The 25,131-nt window shown below is 37.4% G+C and overlaps 1 protein-coding gene and 1 long non-coding RNA gene across 3 annotated transcripts in view; one reads left to right on the top strand and one right to left on the bottom strand.

Annotated features, from left to right (window-relative positions):
* LOC127845826 (uncharacterized) overlaps positions 1-25,131 on the bottom strand; it is a 100,605-nt gene that overhangs the window by 23,666 nt on the left and 51,808 nt on the right. The gene's annotated exons all lie outside the window — the stretch shown is intronic.
* Positions 1,213-24,384, top strand: LOC127845822 (uncharacterized). Of its 2 annotated transcripts, none has more exons than XM_052376973.1 (6): positions 1,213-1,439; positions 14,022-14,086; positions 14,468-14,787; positions 15,832-15,880; positions 18,649-18,801; positions 23,400-24,384. In XM_052376973.1, the coding sequence occupies exons 3-6, from the start codon at positions 14,587-14,589 to the stop codon at positions 23,603-23,605; spliced, it is 609 nt and encodes a 202-aa protein (XP_052232933.1). In that variant the 5' UTR covers positions 1,213-1,439; positions 14,022-14,086; positions 14,468-14,586; the 3' UTR covers positions 23,606-24,384. The 2 variants fall into 2 exon arrangements, with proteins under 2 accessions (XP_052232933.1, XP_052232932.1); XM_052376972.1 differs by lacking the exon at positions 1,213-1,439 and adding an exon at positions 4,252-4,269 and having other exon boundaries at positions 23,400-23,639.

The raw sequence follows: 25,131 nt of genomic DNA, 5'->3' as shown, positions 1-25,131 counted from the left end.
CACCGTTTATGGTAACAGTATATAAAATTGACAATGAACTTGTAGCAGATTTTTTTTGGTTAACTTTATTGATACCAAACGGTAATATGTAGCGTCTACGATTCCGATAATTTAGGTATAAAATGTAGTTTAAATGGCCTTTAAAACGCACCAGAGACGTTCTAGGCATAAAAAAAATATGGGGGGGGTGGCATGCCCCCGGACCCCCTAGCGGACCCCCCTAGAAGGACCTAAGATACTGCCTCGGCTTACTTTTGGGTCTGGCTACGGCACTGCAGCCAATGCATTTTGTCCAATTAAAAACATTTTACCAGTGACTGACATGTCAAACTTCTGTGTTAAAGATCTGTTGACTTATCAATCTTCGGTGTATTCATAAAGCGTGCCGATCATTACGCAACAGGATACATGTGCTACACGAATAAAACACCGTGTCTAGTGTTTGCTAATTTTATGTTATCAAATTAAGATGACTAAAGAAATGCAAGAAATTGTGCTAGTTTAAAAAAGAAAATTGTTCCGCGGAATAACTCTTAAGAGTATAAGAAGTGTGCCTACTTATCCGGATATATACAGAAGAAAGAATACGTAGGGACGTAAAGGTATGTATTCAATAAAGTTAGATGAGAAGCGAGATATATAGACACAATCAAGAACGGAGTGTACACAATGATCACAACCGAAACACGTCGGTGGGATACTTAGCATGTTTATCCGTAGAATAGGCCCTCTTAATAAAAAAATTCTGAATATTTTAAGTGAAAAGAGTGAAAAACATACATGTTTAATACGCCAATCTATAGTTAAATGTGTATTCTTGGACTTAACAAAAACTGCATTAAAATTGGTAACATTTTGCTCAAATTCAGGTGAGACTAAGCTACATGTAGTAATCAGTATCGTGTACACTGTTTCTCATAATATCGGCCTTTCTGATCGGTTGCTAAAGTTTTTTACTTTGAGCATGTGCAGTACGTGCGTTACTGCTGTGAGGTTTAATACAATCGACCGATAATGAAACAGACTTTTATAATCATTTATAGCCTCTTTTCCTATGCATTCCACCACCTAAGGATTGAATCTCGCGCATGCGCGTTGTAAGGAAATATATTGACCTTAAACTGTGCTCAATTCATCGCCTGACATTCATTTGATGTAATTTCAATACAAATAAAGCAATCGATGCATATAGCTATATTGATTTACTTAATTCGAAAAATGAAAAAGTCGTTTTCATCCATATACGTTTTACTTTCGATTTGAGGCGAGGCGTAAACTGCGCAGTGAAAAATCCAGTCAGCCATTGTTTCTGTAAACTGTTTGAGTCATCTGTAAACTCTTAAGGTAGATCAACAGGATGCTCATATTGCTGGAAAACTAAAAATCAGAAATATCGATGTTAAGCAGTGATTTCAAAGGATAAAATTCACAGAATAGAGGTACAATATAACTTACAGTCACAATAAATAACTTCCTTATGTCTTATAAATAACTTCCGTAGTCTTATGAAACTCCACGCAGCGGTTATCTTCCCACGGCGATTTGACAAACTCCACAAACGATCTTTCAGATCTTTTAATAACATAGTGACGTCATCCTATATTTATAGATTGGACATTCCTTGCACTCGCGTACCATTCACAATCTATAAATAGAGGATGACGTCACCGAAAGAGCGTTTGTTTACACACCGGTCTTACTGACCTGTGTGTACTCACTGGGGGCTGACGAGGTCAAAGCGTAGTCCGTTTCGCTACGACGTCGAGTATATGTTTTACTACGAAAACATTGTTTAAATACACATGACATCGAGAACGGATTAGTCGAACATTGTGTTTAAAACATGTAAGATTATGATTTTGTAATAACAAAACTCTGAATTTAAGCACAATGTCATTTCATAGGTCTGTTACATCAAATTATAATCCAAGATGTGTCTGGTTTATGCGGTTTAACATGAAATATACCGCTGATTTATCAAACCGAAGTCAAGTTTCACTTTAAAAAATGCAATTAAGGTTTACAACTGTGTTTAATTGACACAATTTTACAATTTCCATATTGATCTATGTATTGTTAAGCCACTGGTGTGTTAAGAAATGTGTAGGGTGACCCAGTTATCAGAAATAAAGGCTAATTATTATTATAAGGCATGATCATGTCTCTGACAGTATACGTATATGCCTCGCTACGACAACGCTTTAGCGTGCATGCGTTTCTCACAGAAGACGTATTAGTTATCTCTCAAAGGCAAAATAAAGAAAAAAAAGTTTTTAATACAGAGTCATGGAGTGGCTGGATATTTCCTTTGAGACAGAGGTAGTAACAACGGCACAACATGATCCGAAGCGCACAGTCGACATGGTAATGCACATTATTATGATCTAATTACATTCACGACTAGGCCAAAGGAAACGATTAAAATCGAAAATCCATATATAAGATGACAGTTGAGAGTCGAGAACCTAATGTCGTCGGTCTCAATAAAAATGACGCATCTTCACCTTTTGACAATCCCTTATACGTTCATTTTGATAGAGACCGACGATAGGTTTTCAGCATACGGTACTCTTTATCAAATGACATTCGATTCTCGTTATCCCCAACTCGCTTATCTCTGCTTATGTCAAAGTAAATCCCATGTCCCAACTTCGATCATTATTTATCTCATACGGATTTTGATTTTTACATTGTATATATCAAAGCGATTTTCTTGAAAATCGGTTATCGTCAACTAATTTTGAGGTGAATTTCATGTTCGTATACATGATTGTACCTGTAAAATCCACACCTGTAACAGCCGTAAGGTGTGGAAAGTAGGACCCCAACGGCACAAATTCGCAATTGCATAATCAATATATTGTTGTAAAGGTGTGGCAGTGGGTTTCTGTCACAGGTTATTGTTAACTGCGTACATGACGGCCGGTAAATTTACCTCGTGTTACAATGCGGTTAAGGCCCAGTCTCACTATGATGCCGGCGGAGCCCCAGTGCGTGATCAGGCATATACCGGGATGAACCGGGGCCCTACCGGGATGAACCGGTGCTCCACCGGGATGAACCGTGGACGACCGGGGCTCCACCGGGAAAGTATTAAAATATTTAATACCTCCGGGATGAACCGGGAGTCACAAGGTAGGACCGGCAACGACCTGCGTGGCACCTGGAACAACCGGGACTGTACCGGGAACAACCGGGACGGCACCTTAGCTCCACCGGGGCCCAAACACACCCCGGCAGAGCTACGGCAACGCCCCGGTGAATGCCGGCAGAGTCCCTTTATAGCTACGTTACATAAGTAAACCGGTGCTCTGACGGTACCGTCCCGGTTGTTCCCGGTGCAGTCCCGGTTGTTTCCAATGCCAAGCTGGTTATTGCCGGTCCTTCCCGGTAACTCCTGGTTCATCCCGGAGGTATTAAACATTTGAATACTTTCCCGGTGGAGCCCCGGTTGTCCCCGGTTAAACCGGGGCGTTGCCGCAGCTCTGCCGGGGTCTGATGCCGGTATAACCCCGGTGAGTGCCGGCGTAGTGACGGTTTACCGGGGCTCTGCCGGGACTCTGCAGGCTTTCACCGGGTTCAACCTTTTCGTTTGGATGTTCATGCGCACAGTGAAGCACGGCATCTTTTGCACTGGGAAATGGCAGTCTGCAGTAACTGCAAACTGCATGTGATATGTCCTGAAATGGATACAGAAACTTCGTTGAGCAACCTATACATTATATTTGTACTTCGTTGCGCAACCAATACATACTCTGTGCGAAACCTTTACATAAAGCGACTTGTAATTTCCTTCGAAACAAAGCATTTGAATAATTAAAATATATGTTCGTAACCTGTTTTGTACTTTAAAATGTGTAATGTACACTGAATCAAAGTAAAATGTAGTTTTATTTAATTTAAGTTACCGTAATTGGCTATTTTAACAGAATAACCACCTTATGCATTGCTTCAAATCAAAATAATTCGATTTTAGCTCAAAATAAACTTAAAGGTTGCAACTACGCGCATTTGTTATTAGTTTGTTATTGAAAATAAGTACCTACCATTACTGGATGTTCCGTTCTCTAATCCATAAACACCAGAAAATATGAAACTCGCCTGATTAAGTAGTGTATTTACACCATGTTTTCGTAGTAAAACATATACCCGACGTCGTAGCGAAACGGACTACGCTTTGACCTCGTCAGCCCCCAGTGGTACTAACGCGAAAGGAATTGTGGGTAGCACTTCTTTTATGAGTGAAAAGTGAAAGCGAAAGTAGGTCAGGTAATCGTGCTTCTTATAATCGCTATCAGTCTTAATAGAGATTCAAAATCACATTTAAACATAATTTAATAACATTTCTTTAAAAACATTCCGTTTTAAATAAACAATAAAAAACGATTTTTCTTTCATTATTAACATTTTCATTCCTACGCAGAACTACTTTAGTATAGAGGTAACAATAACGTAGTGACGTTACCATCTATGTATAGTATGGACACAAAAAAATTGTACAATTCAGCTATTCTGGTTTCCGTCTAATCACGCGGAGGTTTGCAATTTGATCCCGAGCATTGCTCGGAGCCAGTCCAAGATTGCTTTCTTCTCAACACCACTGTGCTGTTTCAGCAAATTCGAATATATGTTTCTCGGAAAAGCAACCATTTGGAAAAAAACCCACTAATTTTCTGCTGGTACAAATAAAGCTTACCCATGTATAATCCTTTAACAATAACACAGCGAAGCAACCGTTATTATTTAAAGTATGCTATCATTGGTTGATATAATGAACCAAACGTTGTTAGTATCGATGGGTTAGTGGGTTTTTCTTAACTCGTGTGAAGTCCAGGATCAGTCTGTTGGCAAGCGATAAATCTGTAATTGAAATACCAGCCAGTGTCATGCCTCATACCATACATATCGGAACCTCGCTGTATCGCGGTACTTGCCGAAAATCAGTAACTAACTAATTTGCAAAAACGCCGATTTATTACCTCAAGTATAGATTCACTCCCTCACAAAAATCATTATACAAACGCATTTATTTCTCTTTGTTTTGAGAATTATGGACGTGTAAGTAGAAGGGACGTATAACCTGTCAAAACGTCCGTAAAATCTAGGTCACTCTATAATACATTACTTTTTAAGTATGGTGGGCAACAATAGCAATTTCAGAATTTAATAGTATACATAACATGTTGATTTTTTCGGTGAAGTGTTCCACCCAGATTTTCTCGTTTCTTGACCTTTATGCCAGCCAATAAAATGTTGGTGATATTTTCCCGCCAGTAGATACTCTACTCATGGATTTTGTTAATTAAAAATATAGATATACTGTATTTCGTTTTGAAATCGCGCTAACCGAATATTAAGTATGAAACTATCGTATCTAAATACAGAAATAAATAGCATGTACAGCATTTTTAATCTGAACGATTTGAATAATCATTGTGTGTGCCTGTCCTTTCTCATCAGTCAATTCGTGTGTTATAAAATTTCAAGATTTATTTTTCGGCGTAAGCTGTATTAAGCCAGCTGTTCACCTTAGCCTGACCTTTGTTAGCGTCCATTAGAATTCAAATAAAACTTCCCGCGGCCAAGTACAGATGAATACACTTCATTGACTGCATTGGCTGATTTGAGAATACGACCAGAACATTGGAAACATGTCCGCGTCTTTGTAACACTGTTTTACTGCGTGTTCAGCATGAAACAATTATATATCTAATGAAAAGGCTTAATAGATAGAACAGTTTTACACTCAATCTCGACATCAATACAGTTTGTGCGTCCACCTTTTATTTTCAGAAGATTTTCAGCGCGAGAACGTTTGCACTTAAAGGCTATTTTCTCATATTTAGTACTAACTTCCATATTCCTGTCAACATGTTAACATGTTAAAGTATAGAGAGCAGTGGAAGCGAAGACTCACTTTAATGCATTGCATTTCAACTCGCGAGGTATACCGGGTCAATTTGCGGCCACTGTGTGTGAATGTCAGAGTTTACATACAGGTCATCGCTGCGTCTCTACCCTATGTGCTGATCGCAGTTCGCGGCCAGGAAAATAATCGTTACATAATAAAGACGCTATAGCGTGAACTAGGTGAACTGGAATTTTCTTTAGACCAGACAGATGTTAAATGAAGATATCCAGCGATATCATATGGTATGTCAATAATAGATTCTTAATGTGTTTTACAACAATACCATGATAAATATTATTTTTAATTAATTTAACAAGAATTATGCCATCATATTGACTAATGAATTAAGCATGAGCGCAATGATTCTCGATACTGTTAAAAATCGAATCAAATAGCAACGCCAGACAAACCACTAAAACAGGTTTGTTCGAAGAACGCGCGTATAAATATTTAAAATATATTCGGATACTTCGCGTGTGGCCGGTTGACTCATATGTTTTAATTTCACTTCCATTCTTCTTTTGGTTTTCTGTTTTGTATCTATACGTTTATGACCAGCAATATGTAATAATGTAAAATAAGCCGCGAAAACTCCGCGTATTATCCCGTACTGCGTTTGCTGCAGCTAAGAACTGCACAGAAAAAGACATTCGCTATCTTTGATCTCATTCATTGAAGTCTTTAACTTTCATTAACTGCAACCACAATCAACGCCGTTTATCTTTTTTAAAGATATTTCTTGTTAATATTACATTATTTGCTCCAATATTTTCATAACATGCAATTATTGCTTTTCCGATTTGTTACCTAGCCTAATATTATAACGAACCGCCATGTTATATAGTTATGTATTGAAATACAAACCTATGAAATTATTGGGTGTTGCATAGGCCAGCGTTTCAGTACGAACATTGTGTACTTTCTTTAAACGTAATATACCTTCCATCTCGCAAAAAGGTCAATAGTCGGACATCGTCTATAAAAGTCAGAATATGTTATCGACGTTTCTCCGTTTGCTTCTAAAAACAGTCTGGCATCAATTCTTCATACAAATGAATTACAATTTGATTTGTCATTTACAAAACGTAATGTGATATTAATGGGTGATCTGAAATATCTGATTTCCGCCTGATACACAAGTGACTAATATGGTGTTTTTATGTCCCCGGATCAAAAGATCGGGGGCATATTGTTTTTGGCCTGTCTGTCTGTCATAGTATGTGTGCGTGTCCCAAAACTTTAACAAAAACTTTAATCTTCGTTAAAGTTTAGTAATAACTTTTTGAATATTGAAGATAGCAACTTGATATTTGGCTTGCATGTGTATCTCATGAAGCTGCACATTTTGAGTGGTGAAAGGTCAAGGTCATCCTTTAAAAGTAAAAAAAATACAATCCAAGGGAAGTAATAAGCTGTAAAAGGGAGATAATATCTTAACCTGCCAAATGATATATTGAAATTTTATTTCAAAGCGGCGCAATAGGGTGCATTGTGTTTCTGACACATATATTCATCTTTGGAGGTTTGCGCTATTATTCGGAATCAAGTTATACTATTGTTATATACAGGATTTGAAAGAGTTGCAACGTATGCGGCTCGACACAAATGAAAGTCCTCAAAGGCAAATCTCGCCATTTTTAGCTCGACTATTATATATGAAATATATATAGTGGAGCTATCCTACTCACCCCGGCGGCGGCGTCTGCGTTAGCGTTAGCGTCTGCGTGCAAATGTTAAAGTTTTCGTACTACCCCAAATATTTTCTTTCTCCCTTGACATATTGCTTTCATATTTTGCATACTTGTTTACCAACATGACGCCAACCTATAAACAAGAGCAGACAACTCTATCAAGCATTTTGTCATAATTATGGCCCCTTTTCCACTTAGAATATGCAGCAAATGTTAAAGTTTTCGTACTTCCCCATTTATTCTCATTGTCCCTTGACATATTGCTTTTATATTTTGCATACTTGTTTACCAACATCACCCCAACCTATAAACAAGAGCAGACAACTCTATCAAGCATTTTGTCAAAATTATTGCCCCTTTTATACTTAGAATATGCATATTATTGATAACTCTATGTTAAAGTTTGCGTACTACCCCAAATATTTCCTATATCCTTTGACATATTGCTTTTATATGTTGCATACTTGTTTACCAACATGACCCCAACCTATTATCAAGAGCAGACCACTGTTTCAAGCATTTTGACATAATTATGGCCCCTTTTGCACTTAGATAATAGAACCTTTTGCTTAAATTGCCATAACTTCTTTATTTATGATCACATTTTATTATTACTTTGACAAAACAACACTTACCTGAATACCACAATGGATTCCACCCTAACAATACCCCCACGCCCCTACCAGAATCCCTCCCCCCCAACCTCAACCCCCCCCCCCAATTTTTTTTTAAACATCGTCTAATAAATTACTACACCCCACATTATACCCCCTCTCACCCCACCCCCTACCCCCCAATTGTTTTTTTTAAACATCGTCTAATAAATTACCACACCCCACATTATACCCCCCTCTCACCCCACCCCCCTACCCCCCACTCCCCCCCCCAAAAAAATATTTTTTTTTAACATCATCTTATAAATTACCACACCCCTCATTATACCCCCCTCTCACCCCCCACCCCCCCTACCCCCCAACCCCCCCAATTTTTTTTTAAACATCATCTAATAAATTACCACACCCCAGTCTCACTCCCCTACCCCCCCCCCCTACCCCCCATTTTTTAATTTGTTCCTTTTTTATTTTTGAAAGATCGTGTAATGAATTATTGAATATGAACAATTTTCCCATGATGGGTGGTTATACTGTCAAGCACTCAAATAGTCGAGCGTGCTGTCCTCTGACAGCTCTTGTTATGCTTAGCATCACCTGATAAATTACACAGTAATAGTGTAATAGTCTCTCTCTCTCTCTCTCTCTCTCTCTCTCTCTCTCTCTCTCTCTCTCTCTCTCTCTCTCTTTCTCTCTCTCTTTCTCTCTCTCTCTCTCTCTCTCTCTCTCTCTCTCTCTCTCTCTCTCTCTCTCCTCTCTCTCTCTCTCTCTCTCTCGATCGATCGATCGATCGATCGTCACTGTTGAATGAGGTTTTACACCAGGAAAACATAACATTAATTAAAAAAATATGGCTTGCATGAATATTCATGAGCGAAATGTTGCAAGCCGGTTGGTCATAAGGGCGTGTAAGTTAATGCGTTTTACTTTTCACATTATTATTTGTCGATGTACGATTTTGAGAATATTACTTGTTCGGTTATTTTTTTAAATTGTTATGTTATATATTTAAAGTTGATCAATTAAAATTAAATTTATATCAAGTATTAGATATGCGTTGAATTATTCTGAGTAAAAATTTCAACAAAATCCGTTTTAAAATAAGGGAGCTAAATTGATATGAATACGCGTTGCGTTAGAAAAGTCTACAAGTGTATGTAATGGGGATATTTTTAGAAATCTTTTATTATGCAAATATCAGAGTATGTAAATTCACGAACGGTCTAAGGAAATGTTATATGAACTATGCAGTGATATATAAAATGTATAAACAAGTATAACACTTGGCATGTATTAATATGCAATACATTGAATAACACACATTTCATGCGGTGGATAATCGACAACAACTGGAAAAAAGACTAAAAGCCCTCTGCTTTTAATTTAATTATCTCAAAATATAAATGTTCAACCTTGTTCAACCTTGTAATCACTTGAAACAATAAACAAATCAAATTTAAAATAAACTTTTATAAAAAATAGTAATATTCATCACTTTTAACGTTTACACAGAGAATGTATCTGTGTTTTCAATCGTAATACAGTGAACATTTTTATTCGCAATGTGGAAACAGAAATTTAGTGTCCCGTCGTACAACTCTGACATTTGAATATAATTTCAAATGTATCCAATGTGGACCTTTGTCAAACTTTCCCCATGTCACCAATGTATGGGAACTTATCAATGTCTGCTGGCAAAAACATATTGCACACACAACACGTTTCAAAGTCAGTAGTAATATCCTCATTAATAATGGCACCCTCAGGTCTCAAAATAGAAACATTTTGTTTGCTGAGCCCAGATGTACTCGGCTTAGATTTTTTTGGTGTGTCATTTTCTTTATCTCCAAGATGAATTGCGACAACGGATGTATTGGCTACAGCTGTTAGCTGTTGAACATTCTTTTCGTCCATCAAGTTGCCTGTGACTTTAAATGGAGGCACATATCGTTTCGGATTGGGCTTTGCTGCTTTGGTAATGGTTTATTTGGTAAAGAAATCAACATCTCGGGACTCTGATTCATGTTTTGCATCATCAGCACTCTGCATGGGGTAACAGTTTCTTCACTATGATTGTTGTTTCGGATGATATATCAGTTTCATCAAAGATTGTAGATTGTGCTATCTTGTTTCAATGAATTGATGATTTATTGTACGGTGCAAGGCCAGTCTTCTTTAATGCTGATGTTAAATTTTCTGGAGAAAGGGCTTTTATATAGGGCATTGATTTTACCTCGGCAAGGTTGTATTTGTAATGTTCAACCCAGGATTTATCTTCATGAAAGACCCGAAAATGCCTTCATCCAGGAGCTGAGTTAAATAACTCGAGTGTGGTAGCAGAAGAAAAAGGATGACATTATTCGCTTTTGCCCATTCAGCCATGTTAATGTTAATGCGAACGGTGACCATTATACACTATGAGTGTGGGATATTCGCTGTCTTTAGAAACATAAGAAATAAAATGTTTTGTCAGATAATTCAGTAACTCTAGTGTATTTCACTATTTAGATTTTGACATCTCCCCTGCTGATCCTGGACATGAACCTTTCAAAAGCCATCGTCCCAACGTTGTCCCGGGAAGACATAATAAGGTGGCACACTTTGACCAGCAGCATTACCAGCTGCAATGATGGTAACAATGGATAACCGTGCAGCCGTTATATTTTGTGGAATGGTGTCCTTTTTATATGATTTTTGTTGGGGAATGTTCACTGGTGACACCATATTCGTCAATATTGAATATCTTTTGAGGTGTATCTATTATTTTGTTCTCGGTGAGTACATGGAAAACATAATATACATGTATATTGGGTGCTTCTCTGGACAGTTTTGCTTTTGATAGATCTAGCTTTTGAGATTTTGATGACTTCAGTTCATGCCATCTTCATCTACAAAATCCATCGAACCAGTTTCGTTAAGGCACTTTAGTTCGGGTTTTATTGCTTTTCCCAAAGACTCCGCAAAATCTTTCCCCAAATACTCCACCGATTTATGTGTGTACCCAGATCCAATATCTCCCATATACGTTACATGGTCGTAGGCCTTTGTTTCTTCTTCTATGGTGAAAATTGTCTCGTGTCCTACTTTTGCATTTGCATCAACGCGACCTTTTATTCTGTCCCTTAGGGTCGTTTCGGTACAGAGTACATTATTGCGGCTCTGTACGCTGAAACTTCACCCAAAGTGAACCTTTTTAGGTTCCTGAAAATTAGATGAACATTATTAGTTCAAATTGTAAATTAACGATATAATTATGCACATTGATTAGGACTGATAATGTTTAAAGTTAATTATTGTTTGTTATCATTGTACACAGGTGTTTATTAGAGAATACGTCATGTCCTTAAAGCGGGTATATACGATTTTTTATATGTGTTTAATTGTAATATATTGATAAAATATGTTACAATAACACAAAATAGGCAAGAAAAATTATACATTAAAGCCGAATTTCATAAAATGCAGCAAAGACAAATTAGCGCCCCGAGCCGATAATGACGTACATATTTTCCTACAATAACCGAAGCATTCGTCTTTGTATTAGGATCGGAGATAGTGTTCGTGTGTCGTATGAATAGATGTCGTTGCAGGAATTCAAATAAACCGTTAAACTAAGTTTAGATGCACATCGTACATGTATGGTATACATGCTGGCGAATTCGGCTGTACAGCCGTTTTCAATTTCAGAATTAAATATCTGGCTTATTTCGCATTTTTCGACACATGTTCTTCTTAACTTTTATTTTAATTTATATTAAAATATATATATATAAAGTTTTTTACACAGTTTATATAAATTCATAAATATTTTACAAAATCGTATATACCCGCTGCGTGTTCAGCTTAACGGAATATACCCTACCATTTGCATATTACGCATGGTATTGGTGGAAGAAATTCTATATTGCAAAGTGCAGTCGGTGGCGCTATGTTCGCTGGAATACATGACTTCACCAACTTATTGAATATATTTGTGTTAAAACCAAGTAGCTGGATATTACATATACAATTTATATTTATATTATTTATTTATTTTTCTTCCGAATGTTCTTGATTTCGAATGTGCGTGATTTTGAATAATATCCGGTGATAGCTAGGTAATCATCCTTGGGTACAAATTATTTAACGGTCTCGGTGCTTTTCAACGAGGATCAATTCGGATGCATTTGACGATTAATTCGTAAAATCAGTTCACCTAGGTCAATATTTAACTTATTGTTAGGAAGGCACGCATAAACTTTTGTGATAAGTATTTGTCCGGCGTCCGTCGTCGAGCGGTGTGTAGTTCGCGGTGGACATCGTGCGTAGTTAAAACTTGTTAACACTTGTTGTCTTGCTTACACTCTACAGACCATATTTGGCTCAACCGTGAGGACACTTGGTTAGAATATTTATCTTATATCAAGGTCAAGTTCAAATCTGTCCCGTTTTCCCTAAACTAAGGTCACCAGGTCAAATCTAAGTGAAACATTTTTACCACTCTTGAAGCCACATTTATGACGCAATCTCAATCTGTATCAAGGCCAAGATTGAATTTGTGTCAAGTGGGGTCAAAATCTAGATAACCAGGTCAAATCTTCTACAATTCGTTTGCTTTTAAATTAGGAAGATTCTCGGGGTCCATCATGGCTCACTTGTTTATGAGAATTAGGCATATACAATAGTCTTTTTGCGTCCTTTAAAGAACTTAACAAATACAAATACAACCGCTATTAAAAGATGCATATATGGGACCTTTGAATGTCGAGGGTGCGTCCCTTTCATGCACGAACAAGTAATACACGAAAGAAAATAAGACATTTTAATGTCAGAAAAACAATTGTACATATTTAAAAGATTATACTATATATAACGTTATTAGTCAACTTGTGTGTTCATGATTGAACATGAAGGTAAAGAAACACGATTTTGACTTATTAGAATACTTCTGTCACAACATCTAACGTATTATTTTTTTAAGATTCATTGAATGACTGATGATTGGATGATCGAATAATGTTTGCTGGAAAAGTTAAACTAATTTTATACAATAATAAAAAGTCTTACGCGAGAACCCAACCACAAATAAAAAATACTCATAAACACGGCCGACGTATTGTACGATTATATATACATTGTGTCACAGGCAGCAGTATCATAAATTTGCCCCCCCCCCCCCGGGGACCCTACCTCCCCCCCCCCGAGCTTACCCCAGGGGTTCCAGATTGTTAAATGTACAACTATTGTGTATGGTTTGACTTTTCAACAACGAATATTGACAAAAATACACAGTTTGAAAAAATAACCCTCGTATAGTTATTATATATATATATATATATATATATTATATATATTGTATATATAATACCTATAAGAGGGGTATTTTTTTTATGTTTTTAAACTGTTATTTTTTGTCAATGTTCGTTGTTGGAAAGTTAAACCATACACAATAGGTGTACATTTAACAATCTGGAACCCCTGGGGTAAGCTCGGGGGGGGGGGTATGGTCCGTGGGGGGGGGGGGCAATTTTTTTTTATGATACTGCTGCCTGTGCATTGTGTATATCAATTTCTGACTTCATGTAGTTATCGGGGTTATGATTATCCAAATGCTTATTGCGCTAATTGTTTAAACGCAATTGCCATTTATCTTGTTTGTTGCGCTCTTATGGGCACAACATGCAGGCAGTTAACTTTGGTGAACTTTTTTGTGTCCGTCGCTTGTCGAAAACATTGACAGTGTGATCACGTGTATTGAACATTATTCGTCAGAATATTTGTGTCAATCAATTTCGAATATGTGTTATGTGAGATTATCACTCTTTGCAGGAAATAGAAGAAAGTTGACGCTGAAGAGGGCGCATTTTTGTGTGAATTGCACAGAGCTATTGCGGGTACGATATATTGGCATACATGTAGTTCGAAAATTCACTTTTAAAAATGGCCGCCATTGCATACATAATTAAGTTGTAGAGAATATTTCTGAACATTTAAGAGTTGAAAGTTTTTCTAAAAAATCCTGATATAATGAATTTGATAAAAGGTCATAATGTGAGGTATTTATTCTGATATCCTATATTCAAAATTCTGAAATAAATATATACGGACTGTTCGGAATGTATTAACTTTTCCTTCAGAAATGAATTATTTGTTTGATAACCTATATTCTGTTCAATGGATCTATCATGATCTCACTTTTTTCAACAAATTGGAGCATACGATTTGGAGAAAAATTATAATTTGCTTATTGATATGATGCGTTGTGTTTATTGCAGAGGTATCGTTTTTCAACAACAAAAAACCGTAATTTTCGGAATCCTTTAAAACAACGATATATTGTTTGTAAAGTCCAAGCCAAAAAGACAGAGGGTGATGAATCAGAATCAAAATCCAAATGCCTCTTCTACATATGCCAAGTCCACAACAAGCTACGGATGCTACGGAACACGACGAAAATCGCCCCATGGTGACTTCAATTGGCTCGGTTATCTCAGGTGGTGGGTCAAGGTCATCATCCTATATCATTCCGACAACCAATCAGACGACATGGGATAACGAGCGACGCTTTTGCGAAACACTACATCCCCACGGGAAGGTGCGCCAAAAGTAGTGTGGCATATGTATTCAAAGAGAAAAGGGATCGGTATTTATAGGATGACTGTTTTACGAAGTATTTTAATTTACGTTTTTAATTGAAGACATTTTGTAGTCCATTTTAGTAACCTAGCTTTTATGTACGTATTACGACAATCATAGGAAAAATGACCATCCAGAAATGTTATCAGAAGATAAATTCTTGTTAACCCATGTTTTATTATTTAAGGCAAGTCACAGACACCACAAATATTAACACTCTGGATCAGCAGAAGATTTATTGCTTAAATCTTACGGATGAGTCCGGAGATAGCCGATGTAGCACGATTGAAATATTAAATGTGTAACAATGATTATAACTTGGGTCACCGCGTTTTGACTGTACATGTAAATCATGGGGATTTAAACAGGTTGATGGCTATAAAAACATAACTCTAAGCCCAGAATTCATCCCAAAACACACACGTGTAAGAAAACTTAACATAATAGCACCATACTTTATTCAAGCGTTATGATACACAGCGCAAGAGTAACAGAATAACAACCTCTTGATGTACAATACCATTAACTAATTATAAGTGTCGGCTAAATCAGTAAACACAATTTGAGAACCTTACATCTTACAGCACACATTTCAGATCATCGCAATGCATCTCCGGAAGACGAAGAAGTAATGCAGGGTATACCCCTCATTAAGTAGCGTTGATAAACCTGCATACTACTATATATTACATATTATCGATTTTCTTTGATGTAATCGTTGAAACAAAAAAGAAAACTTGATGTATTGACACAATGCTTGTACTGCATAACTGCTTAAGAAAAACTTATATAAGCAATAGTGTATGTCTGAATGCGATTTTAACACGAGTCTGTCTTTTTGCGAAGTTAAAAAATTTCAATGACAGTTGTTGTTAATCTATCTATCTGTATTTTATAACACGCACATGCCAAGCAAAAATGTGTGTTGTTTATCCGTTTAGATGTTCTCCTTTTATCCCACTTGCCTCAACCTGATTTGTACATGTATTGGATTTTTCTGTAGGGCAATTATGGCGATGAAACCCACGTCAATGAAACTGCAGCATCCGAAAGTAAGATAATTATAATAATTATAATCATCATCATCGTCGTCGTTCGTCGTCGTCTTCGTCGCTATCATCATCATCATCATCATCAATCATCGTTTCCCTTGACCGGTCTGTCTGTTGCAGGGATTTTGTTTCTGACGGCCTCGACGATGACCTCCTTCTAGCGTGCCCTGGAACACAGCTTGCAAAGAGAGTCGTGCCTGGTGACCTGTCAAAAGCAAGCCAACTTTTGTTTGATGGTCGCCAGGAGGGGATCTTGTTGGCCAACACGTGTCGCTGTCATGTTCGGGATGTACTCGTTGGTCTTGTGCTCTATATTGGAGATGCGGAGCAGTCTTCGTAGACACTTGTGTTCAAAGGTCTTTATTTTGCGTTCTTAAATCGCGTGAAGTGCCCAGGTCTCAAAGCAATACAATAGGATAGAGACTGCGATGCATTTCTAGAGCCGATGCTTAGAGGGGAAGCTGATTCTTATAAGGACCTCAGCGTTACTGGCACCATATTTGGACAGGGTTCCCCACCCCCTTAAAAAGCACTTTAAAGTGGTCATCTCTTCCAGCTTTTTGCCGTTCATGGTGATGTTTGCACTGGTGTTGTTCATGCTGTTCATCATGATCTTCGACTTCTGCTGACCTCCATCGCGTATGCTCATGCTCTTTCATGGAGTCTGTTGGTTTGGTATGGAGTTCGCTGCTTGTACCACCCATGAGGTCAATGCCATCAGCAAATCTCAAGTAGGAAATCGGTCTGCCACCGATGGAAATTGAGGTGTGATTGTCTTGGGTGTCTTTTGCATTATCTTTCCAAGGAAAGGATTGAACAGAACGAAGAATAGCAGACATCCCTGACCGACGGCCAGTAATGTCCTGAAGAAGTCATCCATCTGTCCATGGACAAGTACTGCGCTGCTAGCGTTTCCGTAGAGTTTTTAGATGACTTGCACCAGCCCTTCGTCAGTTTGAATAATCTCAGAACCTGCTATAGGTCATCATGCCACTCGCGGTCGAACTATTTCTTGAAGTTCACACGTTGGTGTTTCAGGTGTTTCTCAATGATAAATCTGCAGTTGAAGATTTGTTCACTGTGCTCCGTCCAGCTCTGAATACATCCTGCTCTTCCGCCAGCAGTTCCTCGGCCTTACTTTTCATTCGGTTGAGGTTGTACTTTTTGTCAGGAGGTTGATCTGAAACTGTGTCCAATCATTTGGCCACTTCTTCTCTTAGATCTTCTGGCACAGTACCGTCAATTCTGCAATCGTTTCCTCTCCACCGGGCTTAATCAGCTCTTAAGAGACGTTGTCCAATGCCGGAGTTTTCCTGCCTTCAGACTGCGCGGGTAGTTATAGACGGCGCTGGAGGTCTGGAGGACGCTGTTTGGCATTCTCACTGTTGCCCGTGGTCATGTGTTTGTTAATGTTGATACATGGCTCCTCCTTGCATCTTCTTCATAACCTCCCTGTTCACGTTCTTGTATTCTGTCCTAGAGTCCAGGCTGGTGCACTTAACATGCCCCATCTCTCTTCGTTTGTCGCAGATCATTGATCTCGGTCGTAACCCATGGCTTGTTCTCTCGCTCCCAAAAACGTCTTTCGGAGATGACAGCAGGGCTGCATTGTTGATGTTGGTGATGATGTCAATGCTATTGTCTACACATTGTTTAGGGCTGCAAACTTGTCACTTATCTGTGCTTGAAAGGCCTCTGCTTTCTCTGGATCTTTCAGTTTCCCCAAGTCACATCTAATGCGAGTGTGCTTGGTGATGCGCTTGTTCTTTAGCTTCAGTTTGATGGTTGTCAGCACTAAGTCATTGCCACTGCCGAAGTCATCGCTAGGAAACGTTCTTGTTTGCGCCTTTTTGATGTTGTACTTGAACGATTGCGGCGCCAGTATGAAATCGATCTGGTTGTGTACTTGCACGTTTGGAGCATGCCATGACGCTGTTCTGTACGGTTTGTGTGGGTGCAGCCTGTTGGCCAGGGTGAGTCAATGGCTACTAGCGAACTCAAGAAGTCTCTGCCCTGTGTCGTTGGTCTGTCCTGTGCCAAATCTACTTACTGTCCATGGCCATGTATTGGTAGGCGTCTGGTCCGACCTTGGCGTTCCAGTCGCCGATGATTATTAACACACCTGTAAATCATATTTGTTTAAATACAAGTCTCAACCTTGTATAATGCCAAAGGTACCTGCATCTTAAAGGGACCTTTTCAAGTTTTGGTTAATTGACAAAAAGAATGTTTCTGATTCGCCAATTTTCGTTGTAGTTATGGTATTTGTGAGGAAACAGTAAAACTGAACCATGCTCTAAAATATCAATTGTATGCATCTTTTGACAGTTTAAAAACCTGAAAATTATAAAGCGTTGCAACGCGAAACGATTAAATAGTTTGGGAGTTCTGTTGTTGTCCTTATATTTTGTGACACTACCAGGATTGCTTATATAAAGTCTAAAGTACATCACTCATTGTATGACCATGGATGGCCGAATGGTCTCAGCGTTAGACTTTAACCACAGGGGTCAGTGGTTCAAGCCCAGTTGTGGGGTTACTATTTTTTTCTTTTTTTAACTTTATTCTTGTTATTTCTTTACTGGAGCTTTTTAGATCCAATGTTTACATTTATCAATATAAAGCATTTAATGACAAACTTCAATTCATGCTTTAATCTGTGAAAAGGTCCCTTCAAGTGATTTTATTTACTAAAACAAGAAATTTTTTATTTATAACATGTCAACATGAAAATAATTAAAAACAAAGTTTAGCGTTTTCTATCGTAGGTCTGAACACCCATGCTCAACAAACCCGACCCCGGATTGTTCGAGAACCTGATCGGGCTACCATGAGACAGCGATTGGACACGTTTACTGGTTGGCCACACACCAATGGTCAGCCCCCACAGAGACTGGCAGAGGCTGGAATCGTCACCACAGGTCAAGTATTGAAGATATAGTTTTTAGACACCACGGTTTTATTATATACAAATATTTATATGAGGTACAAATCCTGGTTATTATATGTAACAGACAGACACTCACTCACTGCCTTAGCCTCAATTTCAACTTCAACCTTTGAATGATATCTATGTATGCTATATATCTTAGTTCATTCATGCTTTAACTGTGTCTGTCGTAAGAAAAAATATCACATGAAAGCATTAGATGGTCTTGTTTTAAAAACAGTTTTCACACAAATGTTCTTTTGGTCCTGTACTACCGGTAGTTCCCTTTTATTCAGTTTGAATCGTTAAACTGCATTTATGGTGGAGAGTTATTCGAAGCGACTGAATACAATCACTTTGTATATATATTTCTTGCGATATTTTATGCACACCGATATTTTTTTTAAACGCATTCACATAATTGTTGTATAATTTACATACTTAAATAAAATGATAATGATAAAAAATTCGATGAAAAAACAAGTATGTAATCGATTTAATACGTTTTTTAAAAATATCTTCATCATAATTCGAAGACAGTAACATTAAATTTTACTCACTGTATGCCACGAAGTGTTACTAGTATTCATTTAGTTCAGTAACTAAATGTATGTTGGAACTTTGTGACGTTTTTTGTTGTTGTTTGGCCTACAAACGCAATAAGCTCTTATGACAGCAATTAAAATACAAATCGCTTAAGAAGAGCGCCCCACGTTTGTTGAATGGTTTTTGACGTTCCGGTATGTTAATACATAAATAATATCAATCTCCATGCGGAGCTGTCGTTCCATGCTCTCACATGCAAATGTAATGAAACCGTCGTGCACGAGATTGAAATAATTTAATAATAGCAAATATGATGACGCTTTGTTAGATTTATCTATTTTGTAAAACTAGACCTTGGTACTCTTGTTTTTTATCAGTTATTAATGTGTGTATCAATGAATGTGTGTCAACAATTCATGTTTTCGCTCTTTACCGACAACTCTATAATACATGTATTTAATAAAACGCTTAATTGCAAACAATCTATTAAGCGTTTTTTTACGTTTTTAATTTTGCCGATTTCGATTGAGTATCCATTAACTATCCGATTTTTTAACAGTGTTCGTATTCAGGACTGTTAGTTTGCTTGTTTGAATATAATGCAGACGGTTGTCTGTGAATTTATGTCAATTTTGTTTTAGAAAAAAAATCACCTATCCAAACTATAAACAATTCTCTTTCAGATGCAACAAATTAACGTTCAACAAAATAAACACTAATCCATTTATTAAACGTAAATGAGAAGTGAACACTGATACGAAGACTGTACGACATAAAAAAGTAAACTGAGTAAACCCTACTTACTCGCCTGCGCAATTTGAAACAGGAAGGCGGTATTCGTGATTTCGCCTTCTCGACCTATGCTCATTCGAGATCACGAGAACACGATGCGAAATAGCGATATTAAAAATGTGTTCTCGTATCGTTGTATTGCTGTCCCGCATCGTATTCTCGCTATCTCGCGTCGGAATTCGTCGTGAAATTAATTTTCGACATAATAATTACGCAACATTGCTATTTACATTATATGTGAAAACATTTAGGTAGGTCGTTTCTCGGGCGTGTTTCTCGGTCCCAAACTGGTGTTTCCACCAAACTCGATACCACATACACGTGGAGACTTTTCGAACGCAAAAGTTTTCAAACTTGAATATCAGTAAAGATTTTGATTTAAAGTGTGCATTTGATCATTTGACTACATTTTGAGCAAGCTCACGAAAAAATCATTCATTCGTGACGATCAGACGCTTGAGCACGTGGGGGGAGGTATATTTTTGTGAGCATGGACAAACGAAATATAATTCTAATTTTATTATGCCCCCCCCCCCTTCGAAGAAGAGGGGGTATATTGTTTTGCACATGTCGGTCGGTCTGTCGGTCCGTCCGTCCACCAGATGGTTTCCGGATGATAACTCAAGAACGCTTAGGCCTAGGATCATGAAACTTCATAGGTACATTGATCATGACTGTCAGATGACCCCTATTGATTTTCAGGTCACTAGGTCAAAGGTCAAGGTCACAGTGACTCGAATCAGTACAATGATTTCCGAATGATAACTCAAGAATGCTTACACCTAGGATCATGCAACTTCATAGGAATATTGATCATGACTGGCAGATGACCGCTATTGATTTTCAGGTCACTAGGTCAAAGGTCAATGTCACAGTGACTCGAAACAGTAAAATGGTTTCCGGATGATAACTCAAGAATGCTAACGCCTAGGATCATGAAACTTCATAGGTACATTGATCATGACTGACAGATGACCCCTATTGATTTTTAGGTCACTAGGTCAAAGGTCAATGTCACAGTGTCTCGAAACAGTAAAATGGTTTCCGGATGATAACTCAAGAATGCTTACGCCTAGGATCATGAAACTTCATAGGTACATTGATCATGACTCGCAGATGACTATTGTCACTATGTCAAAGGTCAAGGTCACAGTGACAAAAAACATATTCACACAATGGCTGCCACTACAACTGACAGTCCATATGGGGGGCATGCATGTTTTACAAACAACCCTTGTTTCAATATTATCATTCGTACAATCAATGAAAAACAATATGGTTTGTATAAATATTCAGGAGTGCAACCCTGCAAAAAGTCATATTGCAGGCTACCTGCTGCACGTGCTAAAGCGTCCGTGATGTACGTTATCACTTATAATTATTTAATTAGAACTATTAATATTCGCCCTATATCTCGACTTAACTCGCTTCAAAATTTCTTAGCGGGATAACAAAATTACAACTTTCGCTAAGAAAATTCGTAGCGAGTAAAGTCGAGATATATAGCGAATATTAATACGAAATACACGCTAATCACTTTCTTACTGATATGGCTGGAAAGTGAGCGGCATTTAAATTTTTTAAAAGTAATTAGGGGTTTGGAACGGCGAAAAGTACCTGTCTCGGAATGAACATCGCCATATTGACTATTATCCCCGCTGTTGTATATACATGTACCTATCGTTAATTTTCCTTGCAAAAACTCATTTTCGTTTCCCTCGTTTTACGGTCTAAAATCTGTCTATGCATACACATGCATGTTATTATTGAGCCCATTAGAACTTGAACCTGCCAAAATACATGTTAATTTTCACAACTCACTTACTGACTAGGCACATTAGTTAAGAATATAGAGCGGAATCAAAACACATTCAAAAATCTCAATTGCAACGATTGTCAATTGCATAAAAAATACAGAAAATGTGTTTGTTTTCGTGGACATTATCCGTTTTATTTTCTCAGAGACGACATAATTGAGATAGGCAATGTTGGATATAAGCGATCAAATACAGACATCTCTATTTCCGCATATTTGTTTTAAAATGATCTAAAAATTTCACGAAAAAGGGAGCCCTAAATAATAATAATAAAAATGATATTTTTGCAAAAAATAAATGCATTTTTATTGAAAAAGGAGAGGGCACATGACAACAAGTCACATATGGTTCATATGAGTATTGTGGGATTCGCCTCTTACGTTTAAGCATTGAGAATGTTAATATCACATTTACATAGACATGTAGACTAACAATTTGATGTATTTTTTTTAAACTTTGAACTTAAAAGCGTAGAGAAACATCATAAATTTACTTATAAACAGTTGTTCTTCAAATCACTCACATGTGCCAAATTTGGCCACACCGTAGGGATCGGGAGTCAAGTGCTACATTTAGACTTATATGGCAAACAATTAAAAATGAAACCACGAAGCTTACTATATAGCAATGCACCATCTACTACTATCTTCTACAATGTTTATTTAAGTTATGTCCTTTTTTTTCATAACTAGTGTGTGTTATATTTTTATAGCAAAATAACATTCTTTTAAAACAATACAAGGACAGTATGCGTAATATTTTTGGTCTATAACATCGAACAATGATCCTCTATACAGTTGAGTTCAAATCATGCCGCTGCGGTCAAAACTGGCCTCTCCACAGGGACTAATGGGTAATTTAGAGATTATGAGAGAATTTGTTTTATTTCTTGACACGTTACGCAGTTGAACGATTTATGCTATATAGGCATTTTAATATAAAACTTATTAATTTTCTCCTGTACTAATGCACTTGTTTATCTAGTATAAATAGTATTTTGCACACATATAGGATCTGGCACGAGTTGTCATATCATACCATATTTTATTAAACGAGTTCAGGAATTTTGTTAGTAAGCGAGATTTTGGCGAGCTGAGTAACGAATTTCCTGGACGAGTTTAATAAAATATGGTATGAAATGACAACGAGTGTCAGCTCTTTTTTATCACATGCTTTTAAATGAGCAAATTTAATAAATATTTACGCAAACATGATATATCTCGAATGTTGTAAACATTTCGCGATGTCATTTGACGTTGCAACGTCATTTCAGCAATATAACAAAATGTGATTGGTCAATCGAACGAAAACTAAGCCAATGAAAACGCTTAAAAAGTATATTACACATGTGTAAGATAAAAATATATGTAATGGTTATATTACATGGGAAACAGGGTATGGCATGTGATAAAATAAGATGTAAACTTTTTTTCAGATGCTCAGCCCAACAACACACTGAAGTGTAAGGTATGCCATGCCAATGAAAGCTGTATACAAGTAATGCCTTGTAACCACCTCTGTCTGTGTGTGAGGTGTGCACACAGGGCCCATCGCTGCCCCGAGTGTGGTCGCAATGTGGAAATGAGCTTCAGATCGTACAGTGCATCTTCAAGTTCTGCGGGAAACAACGATACATCATAATTTAGAGATAACATTATTGAATATCAGACTAACAACACAAGTTGTTACTTTTTTTGTTATAAATTCTTTTTCAATAAATCTTTTGCTGACACATTTTAGCTCCCCTGAGCACGAAGTGAGCTATTGTGACCACCCTGTGTCCAACGTCAGGTGTCGTACGGTATGCGATATAAATGGTTAACGTTTAGCTCGTCACCATTCTAAAGGCCACTTTTGTAATCCAATTTGATGAAACTTTGTCAGAATATTTTATGTACGGAAAATCTAGGCCGAGTTCGAAGCTGGGTCACTTTCGTCCTTTATCAAGAAATTGTTATCACACCAGAGGCCACAATTATGACTTAATCTCTAGATAGATAATATCTAGGCCGAGTAAGAACCAGGGTGACGTGCGCTCAAAAAAAATATCACAAGGTCAAATCTTAGAAAAACCGTGTAACTACTCTGGTAATAAATTAAGCGTGTGTAACATGTGAAGCAACTCTTATTAATATTGAATATAGGATAAGCGCCGCGACTCCCCTTTGGCTTGGAATGCAAGGTTATTTACAATAGTTCAGTTAACTTTTGGTGTGTATAGAGTATTTATTTTTCGTAGTTCGATTCATTGTATGCCCAGTTTTGAAAAAAAGGAGCATACAGCAGTCGCACATACGTCTGAGCGATATTTCTTGTCTCAGCAATAACTTTGCCGTACTGTGATGGGTTTTTAATAACTTTGCACAAATTTCCACCATCATAACATGATTTTTTGTCGCGTGTAGCACCCCTTCCCCTACCTTAAAGGTCAATGTAACACTTAAAGTAAAATTTGGCCATAAAATAGCTTTAACATTTCTGTCTGTGGAGTATGAGATAATTTGGCACTCATGCAATCCAGCATAAGACGACAAGTCTAGTTTTAAACAGGTTTCCATACCTTAAAGTTCAAGGTAACTCTTAAAAATTTAAAGATCAATTTTTGCAAAAAATGTTCCTTTGTTTTTTTAACATGCTATTTTACGATAACTTACCACAAATGAAAACCACGGAGAGACGGAATTTCTTGAGCAACAACCATCTCCCTACGTCAAAAGTCAAGGTCACACTCAGAGGTTAAACCTCCCATTCGGCCATAAAACAGCTTGAAAATTCATTTAAAAAATGCTAATCATCATGATACAACATTTCGCGTGTTACATTTGTTTACCACCTAAAATGTAAAGGTCACACTTCAAACAGCAAACTTGGCCATATAACAGCTTTTTCGGACTGTTCCTTTGTCATTCATCATGCTATTTTAAGATAATGTACCACTAACGACAACCATGAGTACACGGCGTTTCATGTGGAAAACCTGTCTCCCATCCTGAGAGGTCAGGGTCACACATACAGGTCAAATGGTCAAATTTTTCTATATAACAGCTTGTTCAAACTGAACCCTTTTCATTCATCATTCAATTATAAGACAACTCTCAATAGATGACTATCAGGAGGAGACTTAGTGTCAAAAGTCAATGTCACACTACGATGTCAAGAATCAGATT

This window comes from Dreissena polymorpha, chromosome 9, assembly GCF_020536995.1.
Source record: "Dreissena polymorpha isolate Duluth1 chromosome 9, UMN_Dpol_1.0, whole genome shotgun sequence".
In the NCBI taxonomy this organism is placed as follows: domain Eukaryota; kingdom Metazoa; phylum Mollusca; class Bivalvia; order Myida; family Dreissenidae; genus Dreissena; species Dreissena polymorpha.
Note: the sequence above shows the minus strand (reverse complement) of the source record. Positions and strands in the feature narration are given on the sequence as shown.